Source organism: Apteryx mantelli, chromosome 9, assembly GCF_036417845.1.
Source record: "Apteryx mantelli isolate bAptMan1 chromosome 9, bAptMan1.hap1, whole genome shotgun sequence".
Classification (NCBI taxonomy): domain Eukaryota; kingdom Metazoa; phylum Chordata; class Aves; order Apterygiformes; family Apterygidae; genus Apteryx; species Apteryx mantelli.
The window spans coordinates 30307567-30328679 of record NC_089986.1 but is presented as its reverse complement, the minus strand read 5'-3'; the positions used below and the strand labels follow the sequence as shown (position 1 = coordinate 30328679).

General features: G+C 46.7%; 2 protein-coding genes across 5 annotated transcripts; both read left to right on the top strand.

Moving 5' to 3' along the window:
• Positions 1-89: 89 nt before the first annotated feature.
• On the top strand, positions 90-10201 carry TBCCD1 (TBCC domain containing 1). Of its 2 annotated transcripts, XM_067302069.1 has the most exons (7): positions 93-535; positions 621-770; positions 2558-2924; positions 3894-4080; positions 4227-4724; positions 8921-9084; positions 9673-10201. In XM_067302069.1, the coding sequence occupies exons 1-6, from the start codon at positions 197-199 to the stop codon at positions 9048-9050; spliced, it is 1671 nt and encodes a 556-aa protein (XP_067158170.1). In that variant the 5' UTR covers positions 93-196; the 3' UTR covers positions 9051-9084; positions 9673-10201. The 2 variants fall into 2 exon arrangements, with proteins under 2 accessions (XP_067158171.1, XP_067158170.1); XM_067302070.1 differs by lacking the exon at positions 9673-10201 and having other exon boundaries at positions 90-535; positions 4227-4680; positions 8921-9078.
• A 2013-nt stretch (positions 10202-12214) lies between these two features.
• Positions 12215-20947, top strand: CRYGS (crystallin gamma S). 3 transcript variants are annotated; one of them, XM_013953818.2, is made up of 3 exons: positions 12215-12552; positions 17989-18231; positions 20594-20947. In XM_013953818.2, exons 1-3 carry the CDS (start codon positions 12532-12534, stop codon positions 20864-20866), a joined length of 537 nt encoding a protein of 178 aa, XP_013809272.1. In that variant the 5' UTR covers positions 12215-12531; the 3' UTR covers positions 20867-20947. The 3 variants fall into 3 exon arrangements, with proteins under 3 accessions (XP_013809272.1, XP_067158169.1, XP_067158168.1); XM_067302068.1 differs by lacking the exon at positions 12215-12552 and adding an exon at positions 18432-18534 and having other exon boundaries at positions 14394-18231; positions 20594-20722; XM_067302067.1 differs by lacking the exon at positions 12215-12552 and having other exon boundaries at positions 14394-18231.
• Positions 20948-21113: the final 166 nt, after the last annotated feature.

The window sequence follows — 21113 nt, the reverse complement described above, 5'->3', positions numbered from 1 at the left end:
AGTCGCGGCGTTCGTCCCGCCTCCGCGCCCGCTCGGCTCGCCAATCGCAGCCGGCTCCTCGAGGAAAGGGCGGGGCGGAGGCGGAGCGCCGCCCGGAGTCCTCCAGGCGTGACGGAGGGTACCATCTCGTTGGCGGGCGCGGCGGCGGCGCTCTGCGCGGCGCCTCGCCTCGCCTCGCCTCGCCGGGGCGGCCGCCATGGAGGCGGCGGGCCCGGTGTCGCTGTGGGTGAAGACGGAGCCGTTCCTGGTGGGGGCCCTGCGGGCTCCTCCGCCCGCCAAGCTGGGCCGCCACTACCTGCGCAAGATGGCGGCGTACGCGCGGGCGCGGGCCGCCGAGGGCTGCTTCCCGCGCCTGGCCTGGCCGCGCTGGCGCCACATCGCCTGCGGGAAGCTGCAGCTGGGCCGCGGCCTGGCCTGGCTCTACTTCGAGCTCTTCGACAGCCTGGCCCGGCGCGACCCGCCGCGCCGCCTCGAGTGGGCCGAGGCGGAGGCGGCCTGCGGCAGCGCCGACGAGCTGGAGCGGGAGCGCAGCAAGGCAGGGGCCCCCTCCCCGGGCCGGGCGGTCGTGGGTGACGGCAGCGCGTCTTAACCTCTGTTTTTTTTTTTCCCTCCTCGGCTAGTTGTCAGTAGACACCCTGCAGTTCCTGCTGTTTTTGTACATCCAGCAGTTGAACAAAGTTTCTCTGAGAACGTCCCTGATTGGCGAAGAGTGGCCCAGCCCCAGGACCAAGTCTCCCAACCTGACTGGGAAAGCTGCCAGTCAGAATAAGGTATTTGGGGGCGTCGGGGTCTCCTGACGTTGCAGCTGCCTCCCCTGGAGGCAGGCTGAAGAGTATCTGTTTTGCTGCTGGGAGAGTGTACCCTGCCTGTAGTGTTCCTACAAAGCCTAAGTTACCGTCAAATTTGAGCTATTTCACTAAACAGTAAATGAGAGGAAATTGGTATGTTCCCTATAGCTTTAACTTATGAGACAGTGAAACTTGTCCGCAGAAATTTCCTGTGATCTGGAACTAACTGAAAGTTTTCTCTGAATCTTCCTAATTCTCCTTCTAAACAGCAACAGCTTTTTTGTTTTTTCTGTTAGAGGGGTGTAGCCAAACAGGAAGCTTTTCTTTTATTGGAGGCTGCTTTCCCATGATCCGTGTTAAAATATTAGGATCCTAAAGCGGTGTTTAGGAAAACTATATTAAGTTGTATTTCAGAGAGGTGACCTGGCTAGTCAGCTGTAGGTAAATCATGTGAAGATAATAATGTCCCACATCAAGTATTTCTAAATAGGTAAGCCGGATATATTGGCTGCAGCTCATGGTCTGCTCTGTATTTGAGAATTAATTACAAATTGTCAACAACATTATAAAGGCCGGGTGCAAACCTCAGCAGATTTCTGTCCTGACTGTGACGTTAGGAGCTATATGACCCAGTGACCTGTAGTTTGGGACAAGCTGAAATGATTAAAAGGAGGAACTTGTAACTTTAAACTAAAGGACTTAACAAGTGGGAAAAAAAGAGATGACAATAACTGATATAAAGCTGTGAGCTGCGTGATTCTGGGGTGGCATCCAACAACATTTAAAAGTTGGTGCTTTCTTTTGGTTCAAGTTTAACCGTTACATGAACAGAAAGTAGATGCATCTTGGCTGCCATTGTAGCCATCCCGGATGTTTTGATCGTGACGAATGGGGGACTGTCTCCACTGGTGTTACTTTTTCTTGTGAGATAGGAAGAGATGCATCTAGTTTCAGTGATACCTGATAGGAGCACTGCAAAAAATCAGCTCCTTTGAAATGGTCTGGTGAGGCTTATTTGGTGTGAGCTGGTCCCTGTCAGCCTGTGGACAAGACACTGTCCAGCACTGCTTGTTGCTGCCTTTTAACTGCAGCCTTTAACGGTGGGTGAGGAGAATGTATAATCGTAGCTGTGTGTTACTTGTTCTGCAGTTAACAGGCCAGCAAAAGTTGCCTTTTTTGATGTCTGCCATAATTCCAGTCTCCCACTCTTTTTTGGTATGAAGCCTTTTAGAATTTGAGCTAATGATTCTTTCAGAGGTTATTTAGTTTATTGATCCACTCACCTGTGAAGAAATGGCCCTCTTTTTCCCTGCAACTTCTCTGAAGAAGGTACTTAGTCATATCTGAAGGTCTGTAACAGATGCAGTGAGCTTCCAACAGAGCGTTGCAAGACCTTGACTGTCAGCTATTGATTTGTTTCCTACCTTCGCTTGCCAGCACTGTCTGGCTGAAATTGTGTGGGAAGGATTGTAGGGGAATCTGTTTCCTATTTCGGCTCATTAGAGTGAAACGTTTGGTACCTGGAATTGGAATAAAACAGTTTTCTGGGTTTGGGGGTTGCTCGATGGGTCCATTTTCCTCATACGTCTTGGAAGAGCAGACCAGCCGAAGCAGTGGGGAGAAGGAGAGAACGCCCCATTTCACTTGCGTTCCTTCTTTTAAAACTGCTGTGATTCTAGTGTAAGCAAGGATGTCTTGAATAATGTTGATGAAGCTTTTCAGCTTTGTGAGAACTCACCTTGTTCTCGTTTGTTTTTCTGCCTACTAAGAACTGGAATGATCAGGACCACCAAGCCTTCGTGCAGAGCCACCTCTCGGATATGCTGGAACTGCTGCTGGAGCCAGACCAGCTCACTGCCTCCTCCCATTCTGCTCACAGTAGTTTGGTCTCCCACGAAGCTGTTCGTGCCCTCAGCTTTCTTATTGAAGGGACTGTGAACAAATCTAGGACTGTCCATCCTCTGCACGAGCTTGCCCTCTGGCAGCCCTTTCATGGGAAAAATGGCTACTCGAAGATCTCCAAAGCCTTCTCTTTCACCAAGCTAGAGAGTTGGATACGGTCTTGCCTGACAACAAACCCCTTTGGAATGACTGCGTGCCTCAAGTCTGGGAAGAAGCTTGCCTGGGCCCAGCAAGGTATCTACAGGCCTCGCCTTTGCTTCCAGAAGTAACTTCTCAGCCTCAGCTCCTTGCCCTGAGCAGGGATCTGGCAGGGGAGTGTGAATTTACCTCTTTTTCCTCCTGCTGACAGTGGAGGTGGGGAAGGCGACAGCTTAGGGGCAAGTCTGGAAGGGACTAGAAGGTGCTGTATGACATCTGTTTGCATCTTTCTGGTTCTTTGATCGCTTTTATGAGCGAATGTCTGTGATTTTATTTTCAGTTGCCCTTCTGGGGGAGATTGGTATTACTATCCTCATTTTTCAGGTACAACTGGATGCAGAGGATAGAACGTGATTTGTCTGTGGATGCTTGGGTGTTTGTGGCAAAGCTGAGAACTGATCTAGATCTCTTTGAATGGACTCATAGTCCCATGTCCCCAAAGACATTGCAGTGGAGCCAGGCACCTTTCACCTTAGAGGAAAAAGTTAAGATTAATGTTTTGTTTACTTTGACTGTACACTAGTAAGAGTGGCAGTGTGTTAGATGGGACAGCGAAGTTGCTCAAGGATTGTGCTGTAGAGGGAACATTTCATTGGTTTAGGATGTCTTAAAATGTGTGGTCTGTACTTGCAATGTAGCGCTAAAAACTTGCCCTAAGTCTTTGTCTGGCAGAAAGATCCTTGTGTTCAGGAACAGACTCTGGAAATTGAGATGCCTAGACCAGGTCTGTCCATCTGGTAGTTTCTGGGAGGCTCTGGCCTCTTATGAATAATTTTGAAGGGTTTTTGATTGGGATGTGCCATGACTTTTAGAGCTACTGACTGCTGCGTACTGCCTTCCTGCCCAGGAGATGTTAGTGGCGGTGTGACTGGTGCGTGAAGCGACACAGTCGGTCAGTACGGTCCATGAAGTTTTGGGCTGATTCTTTTCTTGTGTGGTTGCTAAGTGATGTGGATAGTGAGCCATCGTATTCTTTTCAAGTGTCTTGTTTAACTTATTTTGCAGTTGAAGGAACAACCAGAAGAGCGAAAATTGCCTGCAATACTCGTGTCGTCCCTGAGGTGTTCCCCATGGTGGTAATGAGCCAGGTGTACAAACAGACGTTGGCCAAGAGCTCAGACACCTTGGTGGGGGCTCATGTAAGAATTCATCGCTGCAGTGAGTCTTTCATTTATCTCCTCTCTCCTCTTCGGTGAGTTTTTGTTCTCCTGAGGCAAAGCCAAATGTCATTTAGAAGGTCTGTTTACGTGCTGAGTTGCAGTGAGATGTCTTAACTGATTAGAAGAGTCCCGGTTTCGGCCTTTCTGGCTCACTGTGTCTTTTCTTGCTTTTTTACAGATCTGTGACCATTGAGAAGTGCCGGAATAGCACTTTTGTCCTCGGCCCTGTGCAGACATCTATTCATGTCCACAGCTGTGACAATGTCAAGGTCATTGATGTTTGCCATCGTTTGTCTCTCTCTTCCACCACTGGCTGTACTTTTTACATTCTCACACCTACCCAGCCTCTTATCCTCTCGGGTAACCAAGCAGTCAGCTTTGCTCCTTTCCACACCCATTATCCGATGCTTGAAGACCACATGGCTCAGGTGGGCCTGGCCACTCTGCCGAACTACTGGGACAGTCCCATGCTGGTGTGCAAAGAGAGCAGTGACACAAGTGTCTTCCGCCTCCTGCCGCCCTCGGAGTTCTACACCTTTGTAATTCCTTTCGAGATGGAAGGAGACACAACGGAGACGCCGGGGGGACTTCCCCACGCGTACCAGAAGGCACTGAGTCAGCGAGAGCAGAAGGTACAGATCTGGCAGAAAACTGTGAAGGAGGCAGGCCTGACCAAGTGAGTGTTGCATCCTGGCAGGAGTAGAATGCATGAGTTGTGTTGAAGCTCGGCTCAGCCCTGCAAACAGAAGCTTCGTTTGATGTGGTTCAACAGAAGTGCTTTAGAAACGGGCTGCTTTGTGAGAGCTACGTCTTGCATGCCATTTCTAGAATACTGGGAATTAGTAATCCTGATATCCTGATCTTTGGTATTATAATAGTGAGAGTAATAATATTCAGAACTGTAACTCTGAAGGAAGGGCTTTGTCATGATTTTATTTTCTGAATTGCAAAACACAAGAAAAAGCAGGTGCGTATACTGCTGGGGCCTGAGGTGAGGAATCCATTCTGGTAGCGAGAGCTTGCAACTTATCTCACGTTGGGTGCTCTCTCTTTGCCATCTGCGGTCTGCTTGCAGCGTAGCATGCTGACGTGGGTAAGATCTGGGCCTGTACTCTGAACAACAGCTCAACAAATTATTGTCCAGCAGCTGACCAGTGATCTTTCTTAGCCCAACCTTTACGTTCAGATTGAAGCTTTAAATTACTGTTCCATGCGTTGTTCAGGTGAGCTAAGAAGGTGTGTGTGGACTGTTATAGCAGATCACCTTATGGACCGTAGCTTTTAAAGTCCTCTTCATCAGATCACATTGAATCTTCTGTCCAGTTTTCAGTGTACCAACTAGGCCTATCCTAGCTCATCTTGTGTCTGATATACATCTGTCTGCCTTCTCAGCACCTATGCAGAGTTCTGAAAAAGTTCACCTTGCCTTTTTTTTTTTGACATGTTTTCTTCTGAGGCCAGCTAGACTACAAATCTCCAGCTACTGACCACTTCAGATTTAGCTGCTTTTATCTTTTGTGAACCATTTTGATGCAGCACTCTAAAGTACCTGGCCTCCTTCGCAAATACAGAATGGAGATAGAAACCCAAATATTCAATTTTAAAGGTCTGAAGAGATGAAAACAGGTTGTGTTCCTTAAGCGTTACGTGAGCTGTGCGTATGTTTTTCTTGTTCTGTGCTCAGTTGATGACTTGTAACGGGTGTGCAACTGGGTGCTGATCAGCAGTGGTCTCAGAGGAGTTTCTCTTGTGGGACACACAGAAGATGAGAAACTGCTGTTGGGTCAAATTGTCAGCACTCCCATCATATCAAGCTGAGGAGTTCTAGTCCATTTAGTCTGTCCTTGTTTTGGAGTAGATCCCTCAGCTTCCCATATTCCTTTCAGAACTCCGGGTGCCTCTGTGCTAAGAGTGGAGGAGCCCTCTGTTTGAAAAAGTGCTCAACCGTAAGAAAGAAAGGGTTCTGGGGCAGGATTTCCACATAGATGGAGCTGAGCAGTAGTGATCCAGTAGTGGTGGTGGTAGAGGTGTAAACACCTTCAAAACTCTCAGTCCTTGAGTCCTGAAGGGCAGCAGAGAGGAAAGTTGTACATTCAGCCCTCGTACTAGAATTGTCTGCCTCGTCCATCAGCCTCATTTAAGGTGCTTCTTGCTTCTCCAGCCGTTGTCCTCCATGCCAGGACTGCTGCTTCTCACCTCAGAGTTTTGCAAAGGTGTTTCCCCTGTCAAAAACTTGCTGTTAATGTTTGGTAATAGTGATGATGTGCTTAGATTTAACATCCTTTCCAGCAGTCACAGGAGCCGAGCGCTTGATGATGGAGTGGTTTATTTCGTAAAAGGGGAGAAACTACGTAAAGTGTAGAAGCTTGCTGAAAAGAAACTGGACAGCTGACAATAAAACAAAAATATTTTAGCCTCCCCTTGCAGGCTACTAGAGAGACAACTAGGAAGCTTAGAGCAAACATAGTACCACCTGTTTAAAGAGAACAAGTGCTTTGGGAAGACTCCTAGAAAGAAAAAAACTGCCGTGCTTGACCAGTGAGGTGAAAGAGACTGTTAGAAATAAGAAGACATCTTTCTTGTTGAAATTTAGTTGAATTGAAGTTGATTTTATCTGAATGAGGAAGGCAAGGAAAAATGAATGTAAACCCTGCCAGGCTAAATGTGAAAAACACTGTAAGGCAGGACCAGTAAGAGAGCTTGAGGAACAACTTGCAGAAGCATAAAATCCTGTTTATTCTTTTTCCAAACCCATCAGACAAAGTTTTTCAGGGTCAGTATAATATCAAAGTATATAATAAGCACTTGGAGAAGATAAAACCGTTGGAGAAGAAACAAGTGACTGTCTTTGTGTTCACATTCACTAGGGAGGAATTTAGGGTAGTTCCCATCCTAGGACCCTTCTTTCTGGGGGATGCGTCAGTGAATGTCTCTAATCAAAGTGACAGTACAAGAATAAATTGACACAATAAACCAGAGCAAGTGTTATTTACCAAAACGTTCCAAAAGAACTTGAGAGTAAAATAACCATTTAACTGTAGTTTGTAATCTCTTCCTTAAATTGCATTGGTACTTGAGAGCTAGCACTGCATTTCTTACTTTCCAGCCTTTACGGAGGAATCTGGGGATGATGAGGATGCAGGCTTGCAAATCTGGTGTCTATACCATGCTAATGATCAAAGGCCAATAGAAAATATAATTACTGATCCCAAGGAGGCGTGATATACCACGGAAAAGTCAACCTGCCTTTTGTAAAGGGAAGTCATGCCTCACTGAAATCAGCAGATAAATATGGAAGGCTAATCCAGTGGTACATATAATCTTTTGGGATTTCTGAAAGGCTTTTGGGAGACCCAAATCTCTTACAGTTTCTAACATCGCCACTGGACAAGGGGATCTGTGCTGGGACCTGTGCTGGGACCTGTGCTGTTTTCTGTATTTGTAAAGGATCTGAAAAATAGATGAAAAGGAATGACAAAGTTCACTGGCACTGCTAAGTTATTTAGGTATTAAAAATGAAAGCTGATTGGGCAGAATTACAGATGCCTCCTGGTATTGAGATCAAGCAGTAAAATGACAGATGAAATTCAAGGTAGATAAATGTAGAGTGATGCATGTAGGGATTGAGGGAAACAATTTTATTTTCACATGCCTCTGAACTAGCTGTTACCATGTGGAAAAGAGATTGTACCCTTGAAACAGATAATGCTATGAACACATCAGCACTTCAGTGGTCAGAAAAGCAAACTGGGTTTTAGGGGTGATCAGGAAAAGGAGTTAAAAACAAAATAAAGAACGCTGTAATGCTGCTGCAAGAACGGGTGCACTGTCCTGAGTGTTCTGTGCAGTTCTTCCCCTCTCCCCTCCGTCACAGAAGGGTTATTTTAGAAGCAGATTTCAAGAAAGCGGCGAGGATTATCAAAGCATAGAATAGCTCCCGTGTAAACACTGATTAAATAGACTTGGAGTCTTTAATGTGAAAAAAGTGTGTGGGTATGTCGGGCCCCCCTGAAACTGGGTGGCACAAAAATGAGTAGGGATGGTGTGCTGCTTTTTCCAGTACAGAATGGGAGCATCAAATCAAATAAGGAATGTGTGCAGAGCAAACAGATACTTCAACATATAAAATCTCCACAGGATATTGAAAATGTTTGTGTTTTGCATGAGTTCAGAAAGGAATTGTGTAAAGTCAAAGAAAGTTCATGAGGAGCTATTAAACACTTATGCCACCTTTGGCTTGAGAAACGCTGGAGCTGAACCCAGTGACAGCTGGGATGCTGTTCTAGAGAAACACTGCCGTGAGCTTGCTTTGCTCTTATTTGGTCATCTGACCAGTGTCAGAAAGACTCAGCCAGATGGTCTAACCTGTTATTGATAGTCTTACTAGGGAAATATTAATTATCAATAGTGAGAATTATTTGAGGAGTGTCGCTTACATGCACATTCATTTCCTAATCTTCATCCTCTCTCTTACTGATGCTGCCAGAACAGAATTTCACGTCTTCAGTGCTTGAACACTAGTTACTAGTTGTCTTTTTTTTTTTTTCCCCCCTTTGGGACAGTTACAGTCTGTGTTCTACAAGTAAAGCAAAGGAAGTTCTATGGAGCAGGATTCCTGTAGTAGTGGAGCAGGGAAGTTTGCATGACTTTTCTGCCTCCAGCAGGCTCTGCCTTTTGGGACAATTATCGTCACGTTCGCTTGGTAAAAACCTTCTCTTCCTGGTACAGGCAGTTCATGAACAAAGCCCGGCTATTTAGCTGATACATATGCAGGCTTGTTTTGTAGTCAAGGAAAGAGGTTTAGAAGTGTAATGCTCTTTTGATAAATGTGACCTTTGCATGCTTCCCTGCTGATATTCTGCTGGGTTTCAGGCATCAGAGGAAACAGTTCCAGATGCTGGTGGAAAACAAATTCTACGAATGGCTGGTGCAAACAGGGAATCGTCAGCAGCTGGATAGCCTCGTCCCTCCTGCAGTAGGCTCCAAGCAGGCAGCAGGATAGCATCATGTTGCTGTACTACAAAAGGAAAGGAAGGGTGAGTAGGGGGCCTGTTTCTCTTGTTTGTTTTACATCTAGAATGGTCCCATGTTTGTGTGCCCAGCCTATGCAGAGAAGGAAGTCTGAAGCTGTTCAGTGGTCATCTTCCCAAGAGCCTTGCGTTTGGTTTTAGTTCATATTTTGGAGTCAAAGCCTTCTCTTAAATCTGTTCTCTGTGTACTCCAGCTTCTCTGTTCTCTGCATGTGTGCTGTTTGATTTGTTGGGGACATCTGTATGTGAATGCAGGCATATTGTATATAATCTGACATCAACTCTTATTTGATCAGCTGTGCTTTTGAAGAAGCTGGGTATTAATGTCCGTACCTACCTGTCTCTCTTTGCTTAAGAAGAGAATTAAGTGAGGCTTCACATAATTCTTAATATGTAGTCTTTCTCTCTCTTCCCAAGAAGAAATAGTTTAGGAACCAGGGCTAAGCCCTTATCATACTGTTCTGCCATTACATGTTTCAAACTATTAGAAAGCTTTTTTTCTTTAGTCTTAGAATTACAGGTTTTGAATTATAGTCTTAGCTAGTTATTGACTTTGTCGGTGCGAGTAAAACTTGCTCCTCTGCTTTGTTACAGAGTTCTGGAAACACAGTGATATCCTGAAAACAGTTCTCGTTAACACTTCGTGGCCATCCTAGCTGAATACCCTTGATGTGGATCTGATGCCCACCCTCAGCATGGATTGGACTATTGGCTGGTTTAGGAATTTTAATCACTTTTGCTTTCCCAGGAATGTGCTATAACTATTCTCTTGATAACTGAGAAAGTGCATGTTACTAGAGGATGATGATGCCTGCCCCGCGTTGCTGATCCTGTAATTGGGAGGCAGTCGCGGTCAGTGTCCTTGGTGTGCACGTGTCCAGCAAAGGAGCTCTGCCTGGTGTAAAGCTGGACGTAGGGTCCTGGCTGTCACTTGCAGCTCTACGGTACAAGACAGCTGCACTGTTTTTATAAATGTGAAAAACAAATGTTTGATTTTTTTATGAATTTTTTATTCAGTAGATTTTTTTAAAATATGAAGATGGCACTTAGATTTTGTGGCATTACCTTTCTGATAAGTTTGCTTTGTTTTGACAAATGTCAATAAAACAAAGTTCTCAGATAAGTCTGGCATGTGTTCTAGGGAAAGGGTTTTACCTTTACTCTGGATGTTAAAGGGTCCAAGCATCTTTATTGCTTTAATGAAATGTGAGCCTGTCAGCTGAGAGAAAAGTGCTAATTCCTTAACAGCAGTGGAGCTGAAGGTTTTGAAGGGTGCCCTAGCACCGCGCTTTGATATAAACAGTGTTTCCTATCTTTAAATAATTAACATTCCTTGTAAAGAATGTGAATCTCATTCTCGTTTTGTGCTAGTAGTACCTGTCTTGGAGACGCATGCTCATTGCAAAGCACCTAAATTAGGAAGGCAAAAAAAGCAATGGCATTGCATGGATGACTGAACACAGCAACTGCATGTGACTTGTGAAGACCTATTCAAACTGAGAGTCACAGGAAAATACAAATTGCATAAAATTATATACTTCATAAGTGTATGTATATATTTATATAAAAAATTATATATTTCATTTCACTGTACCGTTCATTCTCTGGGACCAATGTTAGTTGTAGTTCCACCTGCGTTTTTAATACTGTATAAAATTGTATGATTTAATCCTAAAGCATTAGGCAAGACTAGGCGAATTTTATATTTAAGTATTTACATTTTATCCATATGCTGGCATTGCTGTTTGTGTATGGCATGGTGCAGTAGTTGCCCAGCTCCAGTTGCAGATGCTGCTTGATAATGTTTGCATGCTTTCTGTGGTGATGGTACTTTTTTTCCATAGATCTGGGCTTTCGCTTGTAGCTTGCAGTGCTGTTGAAACCACCTAGTTTTCATTAATGAAATGCAAAGCTTTCTGTTTTAGTGCTTTTTAATGAATATAACAGTTGTACCGATTTCACTGATGTGAAAACTGCGTGTACTACTGATAGTACATCCTGTTGGCTTGGAAAGTGTCTCAAACATTTAGAGGAGATGGCAATTTCTTCCTGGGCTGACCCACTGCCATAGGTGTAAGTTAGGATTCAAGAGACTGACTTTGATATGTTTAACCAACTTTTAAAGGAGTGACATGCAAAGTGACCGCAGTGGAGCTTGGAAATGTCCTACTGAACTTGCTGGGTTGTCTTTCAATAGGAGTTAGGTCCTGGCTGGACTCTGTGATCCTCCTAATTTCAATAAATTTCAATAATTTATTATTGAAATTTATTGCATTTCAATAAATGTGAGCGGTCGCACAGCCCTCTAGCAGTAAGAGCTTTGAGCAACAGTGTTGGTTGTTCAAGACACCTAGAACTGGAAGGAAATGAGATGCTGCTGAGCTGCTTTCTGTCTCTGGTCATATCTAAATGCTGTAGGAAGCTGCAGTCAGTAGAATTGCAACAGCGTACGGAGTTGTTGTTGCGAGATTGGCTGTCCTGACAGGTTTAAAATAAGGCCTGCGTGTTTCAGGCGCTGCTGTGCCAGATTCATTTGCCTTTGTTTCACTAAGCCTTTGGGTTGGGGCAGTGAATAGCTGCAGAGGTGTTTTTTCGTGATGGCTTTGGGGGGGGCACGGATGTACAAAAGCCAGCGTTCCTCCCCCTCCTTGCACAGTGGGCCGGAGCGTGCCTAAAAGAAGGATCTCTCCTAAACTGCAGGCATTGGTGTAGGAGTTTTGAGTTGAATTTGTGACACTGGCAGATTCTGTCAGAAATTTGGGCACATTCTTTATTATTTCATGTCTGAAATCACTCACCTTGCGAGTGTGTGGGGGGGAACACCAGGAATGCTTTTTTTCCTGACTGTCAGCCACCATTAGGAGCAATATAGCTCAGCTGAGGGAGTGCTGTGAAAATACACAGCCTCTTTGCTGCACAGATGTTTCTGTTGTGAGCTTTTGAAGCAGAGCCTCTAAGCAGAGGTTGTTCTTTGCAAGCCTTCAGATCTGCTCTAAGCAGGTATTCACCATTTCCTAGCTGCATCCTTCATTGCACGGGAATATTCTCTATTAATACTGAGTCTCTTCCTTACAAACAGGGATGGGCCTTTTTAGAGCTTTTTAAAACATGCTTAAAAGGAAGAAGGCAGCCAAAATGCCACCCCCCATCCCCCAGGACTTGGCAGGGGGCTGGGTGTTTTGAGTGTGTTTGGCAGAGTTTTGGTGTTCTGACTCAGCAGATGGTAACAAAGAGAGGGCGGCGGAGCCTTCCTTTATTCCATAATCCTGTTTGCTTTTCTAGAAACCGGCTATAGCCTCAGAATCACTGACTCAATTTTTGGATCCTATTCTCATGACAAAGCAGCTGTCTGGTTTAAAAAGAGCCCATTATAAAAAGGGTGCCTCGGATCCTGGCTGTTTGTAACAGCTTCTGACATTCCTCCAGCACTGGGGAGTTTGGCTTGAACGGAAAATGTCCAGAGCTGGACCCAAGGTAAGTTTTTTTTGCAGCCTGTACATGATAGCCTTTCAATGAAGGAGCAGAAATACTGTGTTTGTTCTTGCTTGCAAATACAGGAGATGTAGGAGGAATTAGGAATACAGATTTTTTTCAGGGGAAAGTCGTGGAGGCCTTTGGTTCTGATGAATGCTTCCCTCTTCATCAATCTGTTGGCAATAGGAGGTGTCTGAAATCAATATGGAGTGTTGTTTTGCTGAAGCTGAGCCCTCCCTAGTCCTTTCCTAGATCTTGGCTGTTTCCTTTAGATGTAGTATTGCAAGAGGATAGAGTTGAACCCAGTGACAGGTGAGGGGATATTTTAAAATGCTCCAGTACTTGATGCTCTGTAAACTGAAAGCAGAAGCTGCTGTGCCAGCTGCGAACGTGACGAGCTGCATTTGCAGGATAGTCTTGTGGAAGGCTCTGCTGGGAGGAGCTGAGTCCCAACAACAGCAGCAGCTGCCACCACCCTGTTCCACTGTGGGGTGAAGGGCTACGCTGTGGCCTCTGTGACAGGCAGATTTCTGAATTATGACCATAGCACCAAAGGCAACAGCATTTCCAGAGGGATGAGAAATGACCTTGTGATTTGGGGGAATTGTGAGAGATGGTTTAAACTGGAGTAGGAAGTAGATCACAAAGCTGAACTTTAGCTAGAGAGAGGTGCATCGGAGGGGGATCCAGCTCTAGTGCAGTGATCTTGATACCTGCTGGCCCTAGACTTGGAGAGGGTCAGAGCCATCTTGAAGTTAGCAGAGCTGAGCTGGTTGCTCACACAGGCCTTATTGCAGGGTTGAGACTGGAGCAGGGATAAATGGCTAGGAAAGAAGGGGGAGAACTCTGGGTTTGTGACCAGTCTCTACAGTGAAGTGTTGAACAACTATTAAGATGTTATGGACAAGTGTATGTTTTTCCATTGCATTAGGGGTTTTTTTCTTGCATTACATTCCTCTTAACCTGTGGAGAATGTGAGAGCCAAGTGGTCAGAGAGCTCAGAGGTAGAGTGGCTTTGTAGGCACTGGCTTGTGTTATGGAAGATCTGGGTTCAGTCTCTGCTTCACTGCATGTTTCGTCTGGGATCTTGGCTCAGAGCGACCTGACTATTTCTGAGCAGTCTTTGGAAACCGAACATGGTGTAGTGCTTCCTTCTAATCCAGTAGCTGTTAGACCGTAAGTGGGAAGAGCTGTACCATTGCATAAAGAAGGTGCTGGGGGTCAGTCCCCTATGCCATGCTCTTGCTTGACACGTTTCGAGGAGAGAAGAAAAAGACAAAGAGAATTAAACATGGTATTTCTCACAACTTAAGCAAGTGATCTGCCCTGAAAGGGAGTCACTGCCCCCCATGCTGTTTTCTTAGAAAGCAGAGGGCACTACCACACAGTGCAGTTACCACTTACAAGTTTCCTTGTAACAGGAGTGATGTTGGGAAGAAAGATGATAACTGTTATGAGGTGGCCAAGGCAGTAAGAATTTTGCGGTTGTGTAAGAAAGATCTGCTTTGGCATATCTACTATCAACCAGGTAAGCCCCAAAGCAGAGTTTGGGCAGTGAGCGATTACAGAATAGTGCTGTAAGCAGAGCAGCTTGATGGCTTTACTGAAGGAAGGTGATTTGTGTCTGAGCAAGATTTGGCTGAAACGAACCGCTGAATCTGGAATTGAAATCTGTAATTCACCTGTCATTATCCTGTGGGTGAAAAACATCAGTCTGCTCTGTTTATGCCTGAATCATTGAAGGAAAGCTGAGAAGCACTGAGTCTGAACATCTCTTCTACCTGAAACGGATTAAGGGTGTATGTACAAAGAGCTATGGTGGAGAATGGGTAGGCAGGAGCCATCTCTTTAAGTCTTCCTCTAAATGCTCTAAGAATAAAACAAAGAACCGTGATTTTAGTTTGTCACTGTTCTTTGGCCATACCTTTAATGTGTTCTCAGATTTCTATGTGTCTATGTGGCTTTATAGGGAAAGTATCCCCCAAAAAACACCAGATGGCTTTGCCAAACTGAAGTTCAGTTGTGTTAGTCTGGGTGGGAAGGAACATCAAATGAATCTTCCTATTCAGTTACAAAATAAAAGGCCAACTTAACCGATGAAGCACGGTTGCTGTGATAGGGCATTGCAGGAGGAGCTGGTTCTGTCACCAAAATCAAGGCAACTCGTGTGGGGCCAGGACCAGTGGTGGTAGAGAACAGTCCCCTTCCCGCTATTAATCATCCTCCTGTGAGACAGAAGGAGGCATCCCTCTGCCTGGGTGATGCGCTGTCTGTGGGAAGACCAGACCTGTGGTCTTGCAGAAGTTGGGCAGAGTTCATCATCAGCTACTCAGTTGTACCGGACACTCACTGTGTGCAGGCACAAGTGGGACAGCAGATCGGAAGGGGCTGCAGAGCTCTGGGGATGAGGCTGAGGAGGGTGACAGCTTGAGCTGTCCCAGTGAAGGATAACGGCTGAGCCATGAAGAGGGGCATCCTTGCATACAGCTCTGCAGAGGGTGTTACTGGGATGCAGTGACTTCCTTGACCATTGGTATCAAGAAGAGGATTACTGACAGCAAGTAACTGCTGAAGCATAGTGAGGAGGGCTCCAAATGTTGCCTTGGCTTATGCTGGCAGATTATTTTAGGCAATAGCACTAGGGAAAAAGATTCAGAATCAGGATCTGTACTAACAGCAGCATCATGGCTGGCAAAAGCTGACCAGCATGGATAACTGTACCCCAATGGAAGGAGGGTGGGGAAACAGGAGCTGGAGATTTTAGTGTGCACCTTTTACCACCTTTGTTTGTTTGCGGGAAAGGTGGTAGTGATCTACCAACTCTCCATTGCACTGAACATGGGAATAGCTTGCTCAGGAGGGAGAGGCATGAGGACAAGTTGCTTTGTATGTGCACATTCCTTCATAATAAGAGATCAGTCTCTTGAAAGTAAGGAACATAAAACCAAGGACGTAAATCCTCTGGCATGATTAGTCCAGCTTCCCAGATACCTGCTCGGGCTGGTGGGGACACACTGCCCAGCTAGCTCTGGGAAAACTCTGTGGATGGAAAAATAGTGAGCAGGTTGTCCTAGATTTGAGTCTAGCTACTAGACTGAGACTGTGATAACAGTGTTTTTAACAGCAGCAATGTTAAACCAATGCAAGAAGTCAAAGCACATAAATGAAATACAATTAGCTAGAAGCAAAAGGTGATCAAATATCTTAATACTAAAGCTATGAAAAAAACACAGAATGAGTTGGTTGTTCTTTTTTTAATGGGTAGTAAAGCTGTTCTCTCCAGAGCAGTTGGGGGAGTTGACTGAGGCAATCCCAGAGATTCTACTAAAAAAATGGGCAGGTATGTGGGGCAGATCCTGTACTAGAAGACTGGAAAAGGTCACATGCTGTCTGTGTTTCAAATAAGGAGTTGGGGACTTGCATGCCAATTAAGTCGATGTAAAGCTCTTGAAGATGCTGAAATAAGTAATCAAACAAGCTCCTGTTAAAGTAAAAGATAGGCTGGTGACTGGTTGCAGCTGAGAGGGATCTGTTGAGACTGCTTCATGTCAATCAATGTAATTTCCTCTAGGAAAGAGTCACAAGAATTGTGCAGAGGAAAGAAACAGCAAGTGTGACAAAACTTCATGTTAGTAATGCTTTTGCCATTGCCTGACTTCGCAGTATGACAGACAAGCAAGGGATATAGTCAAACCCTTATTTCAAAGAACAGCTCTTGATGAACAATTATTGCTTGGAAGGATCTAAAAATGGGGTTGTACAAATTGGCCTGGGTATGGGACTTGGCAATACTTCTGTGAAGGACTCTCAAGGATGGAATGAAGAACATGCACATCACCTCTCCAAGCCTGGCTGGGTTGGTGATACTTCAGGCAACGAGAATATATTTGCTCACCAGCTCTCAAGATCATTTTGAAACAGGCAGGAAAAAAATGGCCTTAAATGAAGCACTTTTTAATCAGGTGCCTGGCTGTAAAGCAGCTCTTTAGAAGGAAGCGTGATGATGGATCAGCAATTTGTGTCAGCACAAACTTGCAACAACAACAAAGCACCGAAACAGAACAAGCCAACTGCAGATGTCATCCTTGGATGTACAAAGAACTGTGCCATCCATAAGATATGTGTAATGCTCCTTTTGCTTTTCTTGGCACTTTAAAAGCTTAGGTGGAGCGTGTTGTTCAGTTTTTGGCATTGCCTTTTGAGAAAGAAAGCTATAGGCTAGAAAGAGAGTGGTGGACAAGGAGAACAATTGCAGGGCTAGAAAACATGACCCGTGAAAAGAGAGACCTCACCACCCCTTATCAGTAAAGGTCTAGCTGCAAACACTCAATCAGCCGGTATAAATGAAACAGTTTAATACAGTCTGTTAACCATTTATGTTAACTATTTATGGCTCCCTTAGCTGTGGTTTAGTAGCTATTGATCTAGAGTATGTAGAAAGGAAATAAAATAGACTTTATGTGTTTGCTGCAAAGAAGAAAGGGACTTCACCAAGGGAGTTTTGGGTTGGGACAGCGAAGTGCTGAAAGAGCTGTCTGGGAACGGCAAGGAGTTGGTGGCAGTGCACAGTGCAGGGGCCAGGCTGATGAATCTTCAGCCGGGGTCAGTTTGGATGCAGTTGATCCTGCTCCACTGTGGGGCTTCAGGACTTCTTGATGTCTCTTGAGGGCTCTGTTTTCAAATATTTCTAGCCATGATGGGGCTAGAATATGGGTTCTGAAAAAGATTCTGAAAATGAAGTTTGGAGGACTTTAGGGATAGAAGTCTTACCATTAATAAATGAGACCTTGGACCAGCAAATGTGTACGTTCTTAAATATGGCATGTAAGATGTCCTTTGGACTTTGTGTACTTAATATCTGCTGGATTTGAAGGCTGCGTGGCCTTGCCTCTGTTACTAATATTTGAAATTGTTTATCTTATCTCTAATTATGATTTGGCTTTTAAACTTTAGTTTAGATAATAGGAGAATAACCTAACTGTTCACCTGTGTAAAACAAGTTTAAACCTGGAGTGTGAATCTTGTGTTGGTGACAGTGGGCCCTGTCCTGCAGCACTTCTTTGAATCCACTGCAGCTGCTCTCACTGCAAGGACTAGTCCTGTGGTCTCTTGGGCAGGCTGGGAGGAACTGAAATATCAGCAAAGAAGCCTGGTGCTTTGGGCAGAACTGTAAATGTCCTTCTAAGTGCTTGGCAAGATATCCCTATCCCCAGAAAAGCTAAATTTGGGGACTAAATTAAGTTAGTTTTTTTCTATTCCTCTTCATGTTTGAGGCAATAGGAGTTACGGACTGGCTGAGAGCACGTGCTTTGGAGTAACGCTCTTCCAGTAGTGATGCTGATGGGGCTCATGGCTGTCTCTGTGGGATGCCCACTCCTTTCTCTGTACAGCGGGATAAGGAACCTCCCTGCTTTCCCTCCTCTGCTTGCGTTGCAGGTCACCTTCTATGAAGACAAGAATTTCCTAGGCCGTTGCTATGAATGCGACAGTGACTGCCCTGATTTTCACACCTACCTGAGCCGCTGCAACTCCATCCGGGTGGAAGGGGGCACCTGGGTAGCTTACGAGAGGCCTAACTTTACTGGGAACATGTACGTTCTGACGCACGGGGAATATCCTGACTACCACCACTGGATGGGCCTTAACGACCGTCTTGGCTCGTGCAAAACCATCCAGATGGTAAGTGTGACCAGTTCTCAAGGGGCAGTTTAATTTACATGCCTATCATTAAGGGGTTCCAGTGTGCTTGTGAGCGGCACTCTTCTTCCTGGGGACCTGTGGAAGCTCCCTTGGAGAGGGCAGCTATAGGGGGGTGCACATGAAGTCCCTGCTGTGGCAGCACCTCAATAACTCCCACCAATAACCTGTGGTTCCCGCAGTCCTGTGGAGATGCAAGTCCTGCTCTGGGAAAGGCGAGGAAAGCAAATCTCTTCCACTCTTGTTCGCAATGGGAAAAAGCAGCTCCCTTTGGCTGCTTTGTAGGTGAGTCTCCACAGGAACAGCAGAACAGTTTTACCTACATGTTTCCCCGGGAACTTGACTGTCCGGGCAGGTGGCTCTGAAGTTTGCTCTCGCCTTCCCCTGGTTTACTGCTCTCTGATCCAACTCTGACAATAGATACAGGGCTGGTAACAGTGGGATGCGGATTTCTCGGGAGTAGCTCTGGGAGTCAGCTCTCCTCAGACTTGCTGCCTGTCAGATAGCACACTCCCGGGTAGTGTCCATGCAAGCTCAATGCACTGTGGTCTGCTGTGGCCCAGTTCCCAGCCGGACCCCATCTTCCCACCACACAGTTTCAGTGTGGCTCTGGCATTACTGGGGGCACTGGTTGTGTTGTCCCTACTCTCTGGCAGAGAGAGGGTGCAGGTTCTTCCCTCTCTGCAAAGATCCCAAAGGAGAAACTATTTCCCCTCTCCCTGGCTCCATCACTTAAGAACTTTCTGCTACAGATGAGAGCACTTTGACTGCTTTTCCCACTGACTCAGCTGGAACAGATGTCATCCCCCCCAGTTCAGACTTCTTCAGGGAGTGGAGCTGCCTTTGGGGATTGGTGTCATTTGGCCTGGCCAAGACCAGGTATTAATCCCAGGAATGAGAGGCACTTCGTTTGCCTCTAGCAAGCCATGACTCTGTTCTGACTCAAGGGACCAAATCTGAGCAGCATCAAGTGCCTCTGGGGCAGCATCAACGCAAGGAGAACTGCCCCAGGAGCAGGCCTGGAGTGAGCAGGGGTGGGAGGGAGAGCTGAAGCCCTCCTTGGGCATGCTTGGAGCAGACTGGGGCCTCCCAGAATTAGGAGAGCACGGGTTAGTGCCTGCCTTCCTACTGCAACGAAGGAACCGTGCTGCTCCCCCTCCTAACCCAGAACGGGGAAGCACTGCTGCAGCTGCTAGTAGGACCTGTTCTTCCACCAGCAGGAGATGGGATCAGTGAAGGGAAGGCTGCGATGCTGAGCACTGATGCTGCTGTGTTTTTTTTTCTTTATTTTCCTGTGGGTTCTTTTTGGCAGGGATCTGCGTGCTGCTGAGTTGTGTAGCGCAGCCACAGTTTGCTATTACAGGGAGTGGATCTGACAGCAGAAACAGCTGGGAGGTGGTTCTGCTGTGATCCTTACCCTGCTTTTACATCTGGAAGTCTAACGCTGAGCTTGTTCTGGGTCCGAGCTAGGTGTAAATCCATTGGCCTGGGGCAGGGAGAGTTTGCAGCCAGTTCAGAGCACTGATCTGCCGTAAAGGATGCAGTGGGAGCGCATGGGAGGTGCAAGGGCAGCACAGCTTCCTCCAGCAGCACGAAACGCGGAGGCTTTAGGCTGCATGTTCTCCTGGTCCTGGTGCGGGTCAAAGTGCCCTGAGGAGGAGCAGCAGCAGCACGTGGGTCTGAACGACCCTGCGGAGTTTGGCTGGGGCTGGCGACGAGAGCGGGCTCCAGCAGACGGGGGAGGCGGGGGAAGACGATGTCCAGGCAGCTGCAGATTAAAACCGCTGCAGTGCCTTCAGGCGACTCGGCGCTTGAAATCACAGTGGAAAATACCTGTGCTGTGTTCGCCTGTAATACAACCCAGCGGGGGTCACTAACTCATTAAACTCCTCATCGCCCGGAGGAGGGGGGAGTGAAGGGGGTGCCTCTCCCCTTCTGATGCTCATGCTGAGCAGCTAAAGGGTTAAAGCCAAGAGCGGGACAGGCAGTCTGCCCGGGATGGAGAGCCCGGCATCTGCAGGCTTGGCTGCGTAATGTGTGTTAGGGGGTGTTTTGAGCTGAAAGTGCTGTGCTTGGGCGTGATGCTTTTATTCCCTCTTTACACGTGAAGCAGTGCTTGGGCAAGAATCACCCTGGCTGCCTCTCTGCTGTGTGTCTTGGGGGTCGACGTGAGCCGCTCAGCACTGTCCTGGTGTGCTTTGGGCCAGGGGCTGCATCTGATCGAAGACCAGCTGTGCCCCAGCTCTGCTCCAGTCTGGCCCTTTCGCTGCTGGAGAAGGTCAGAGGCAGGGATGTGTTGATGCCTCCCCCAAGCGCTCTGTGAATCTCTCTTCTCTGTTTCTAGCCAAGTGGAGGCCAGGGCCACATTCAGGTATTTGAGAAGGGGGACTTCGGCGGGCAGATGTTTGAAGCCACTGAAGACTGCCCTTCCGTCATGGAGGAGTGGCACATCCGTGAAATCCATGCCTGCAGGGTGCTCGAGGGCGTCTGGGTTTTCTACGAGCACCCCAACTACCGGGGCAGGCAGTACCTGCTGCCCAAGGGCGAGTACCGCAAACCCGTTGACTGGGGCGCCGTGACCGCTGCTGTCCAGTCTTTCCGCAACATTGCTGAGTGAAGGGGAGAGGATTGGTACCAGGGGCGAGCTGGCCCCCGCTCCGCCACCGGAGGTGATGAATAAAGCGATTGAATCACTGAATTCAGCCTGTCCTGCTTATTCCCGGCCGACTCCTGCACAGGGATCTGAGTGCAGGTCAGAGCGGGGCCGTATCCTTCCTTCCCTTGCCCCAGCATAGGCAGCACGGAGCTGAGCTGCTTCCACGCGGAACACCCTCTGCCAGCCCTGGCTGCCTCCACCCTCTCTC

Bases quoted from the DNA above. Each gene is read 5' to 3' on its own strand.
- CRYGS (XM_067302067.1), top strand. From the start codon at position 17,887: ATGCTGATGGGGCTCATGGCTGTCTCTGTGGGATGCCCACTCCTTTCT. The intron at 18,232-20,593 runs GTAAGTGTGACC...CTCTGTTTCTAG, and splicing joins CGTGCAAAACCATCCAGATG to CCAAGTGGAGGCCAGGGCCA.
- TBCCD1 (XM_067302069.1), top strand. From the start codon at position 197: ATGGAGGCGGCGGGCCCGGTGTCGCTGTGGGTGAAGACGGAGCCGTTC. The intron at 536-620 runs GCAGGGGCCCCC...CTCCTCGGCTAG, and splicing joins TGGAGCGGGAGCGCAGCAAG to TTGTCAGTAGACACCCTGCA. The intron at 4,725-8,920 runs GTGAGTGTTGCA...GCTGGGTTTCAG, and splicing joins AAGGAGGCAGGCCTGACCAA to GCATCAGAGGAAACAGTTCC.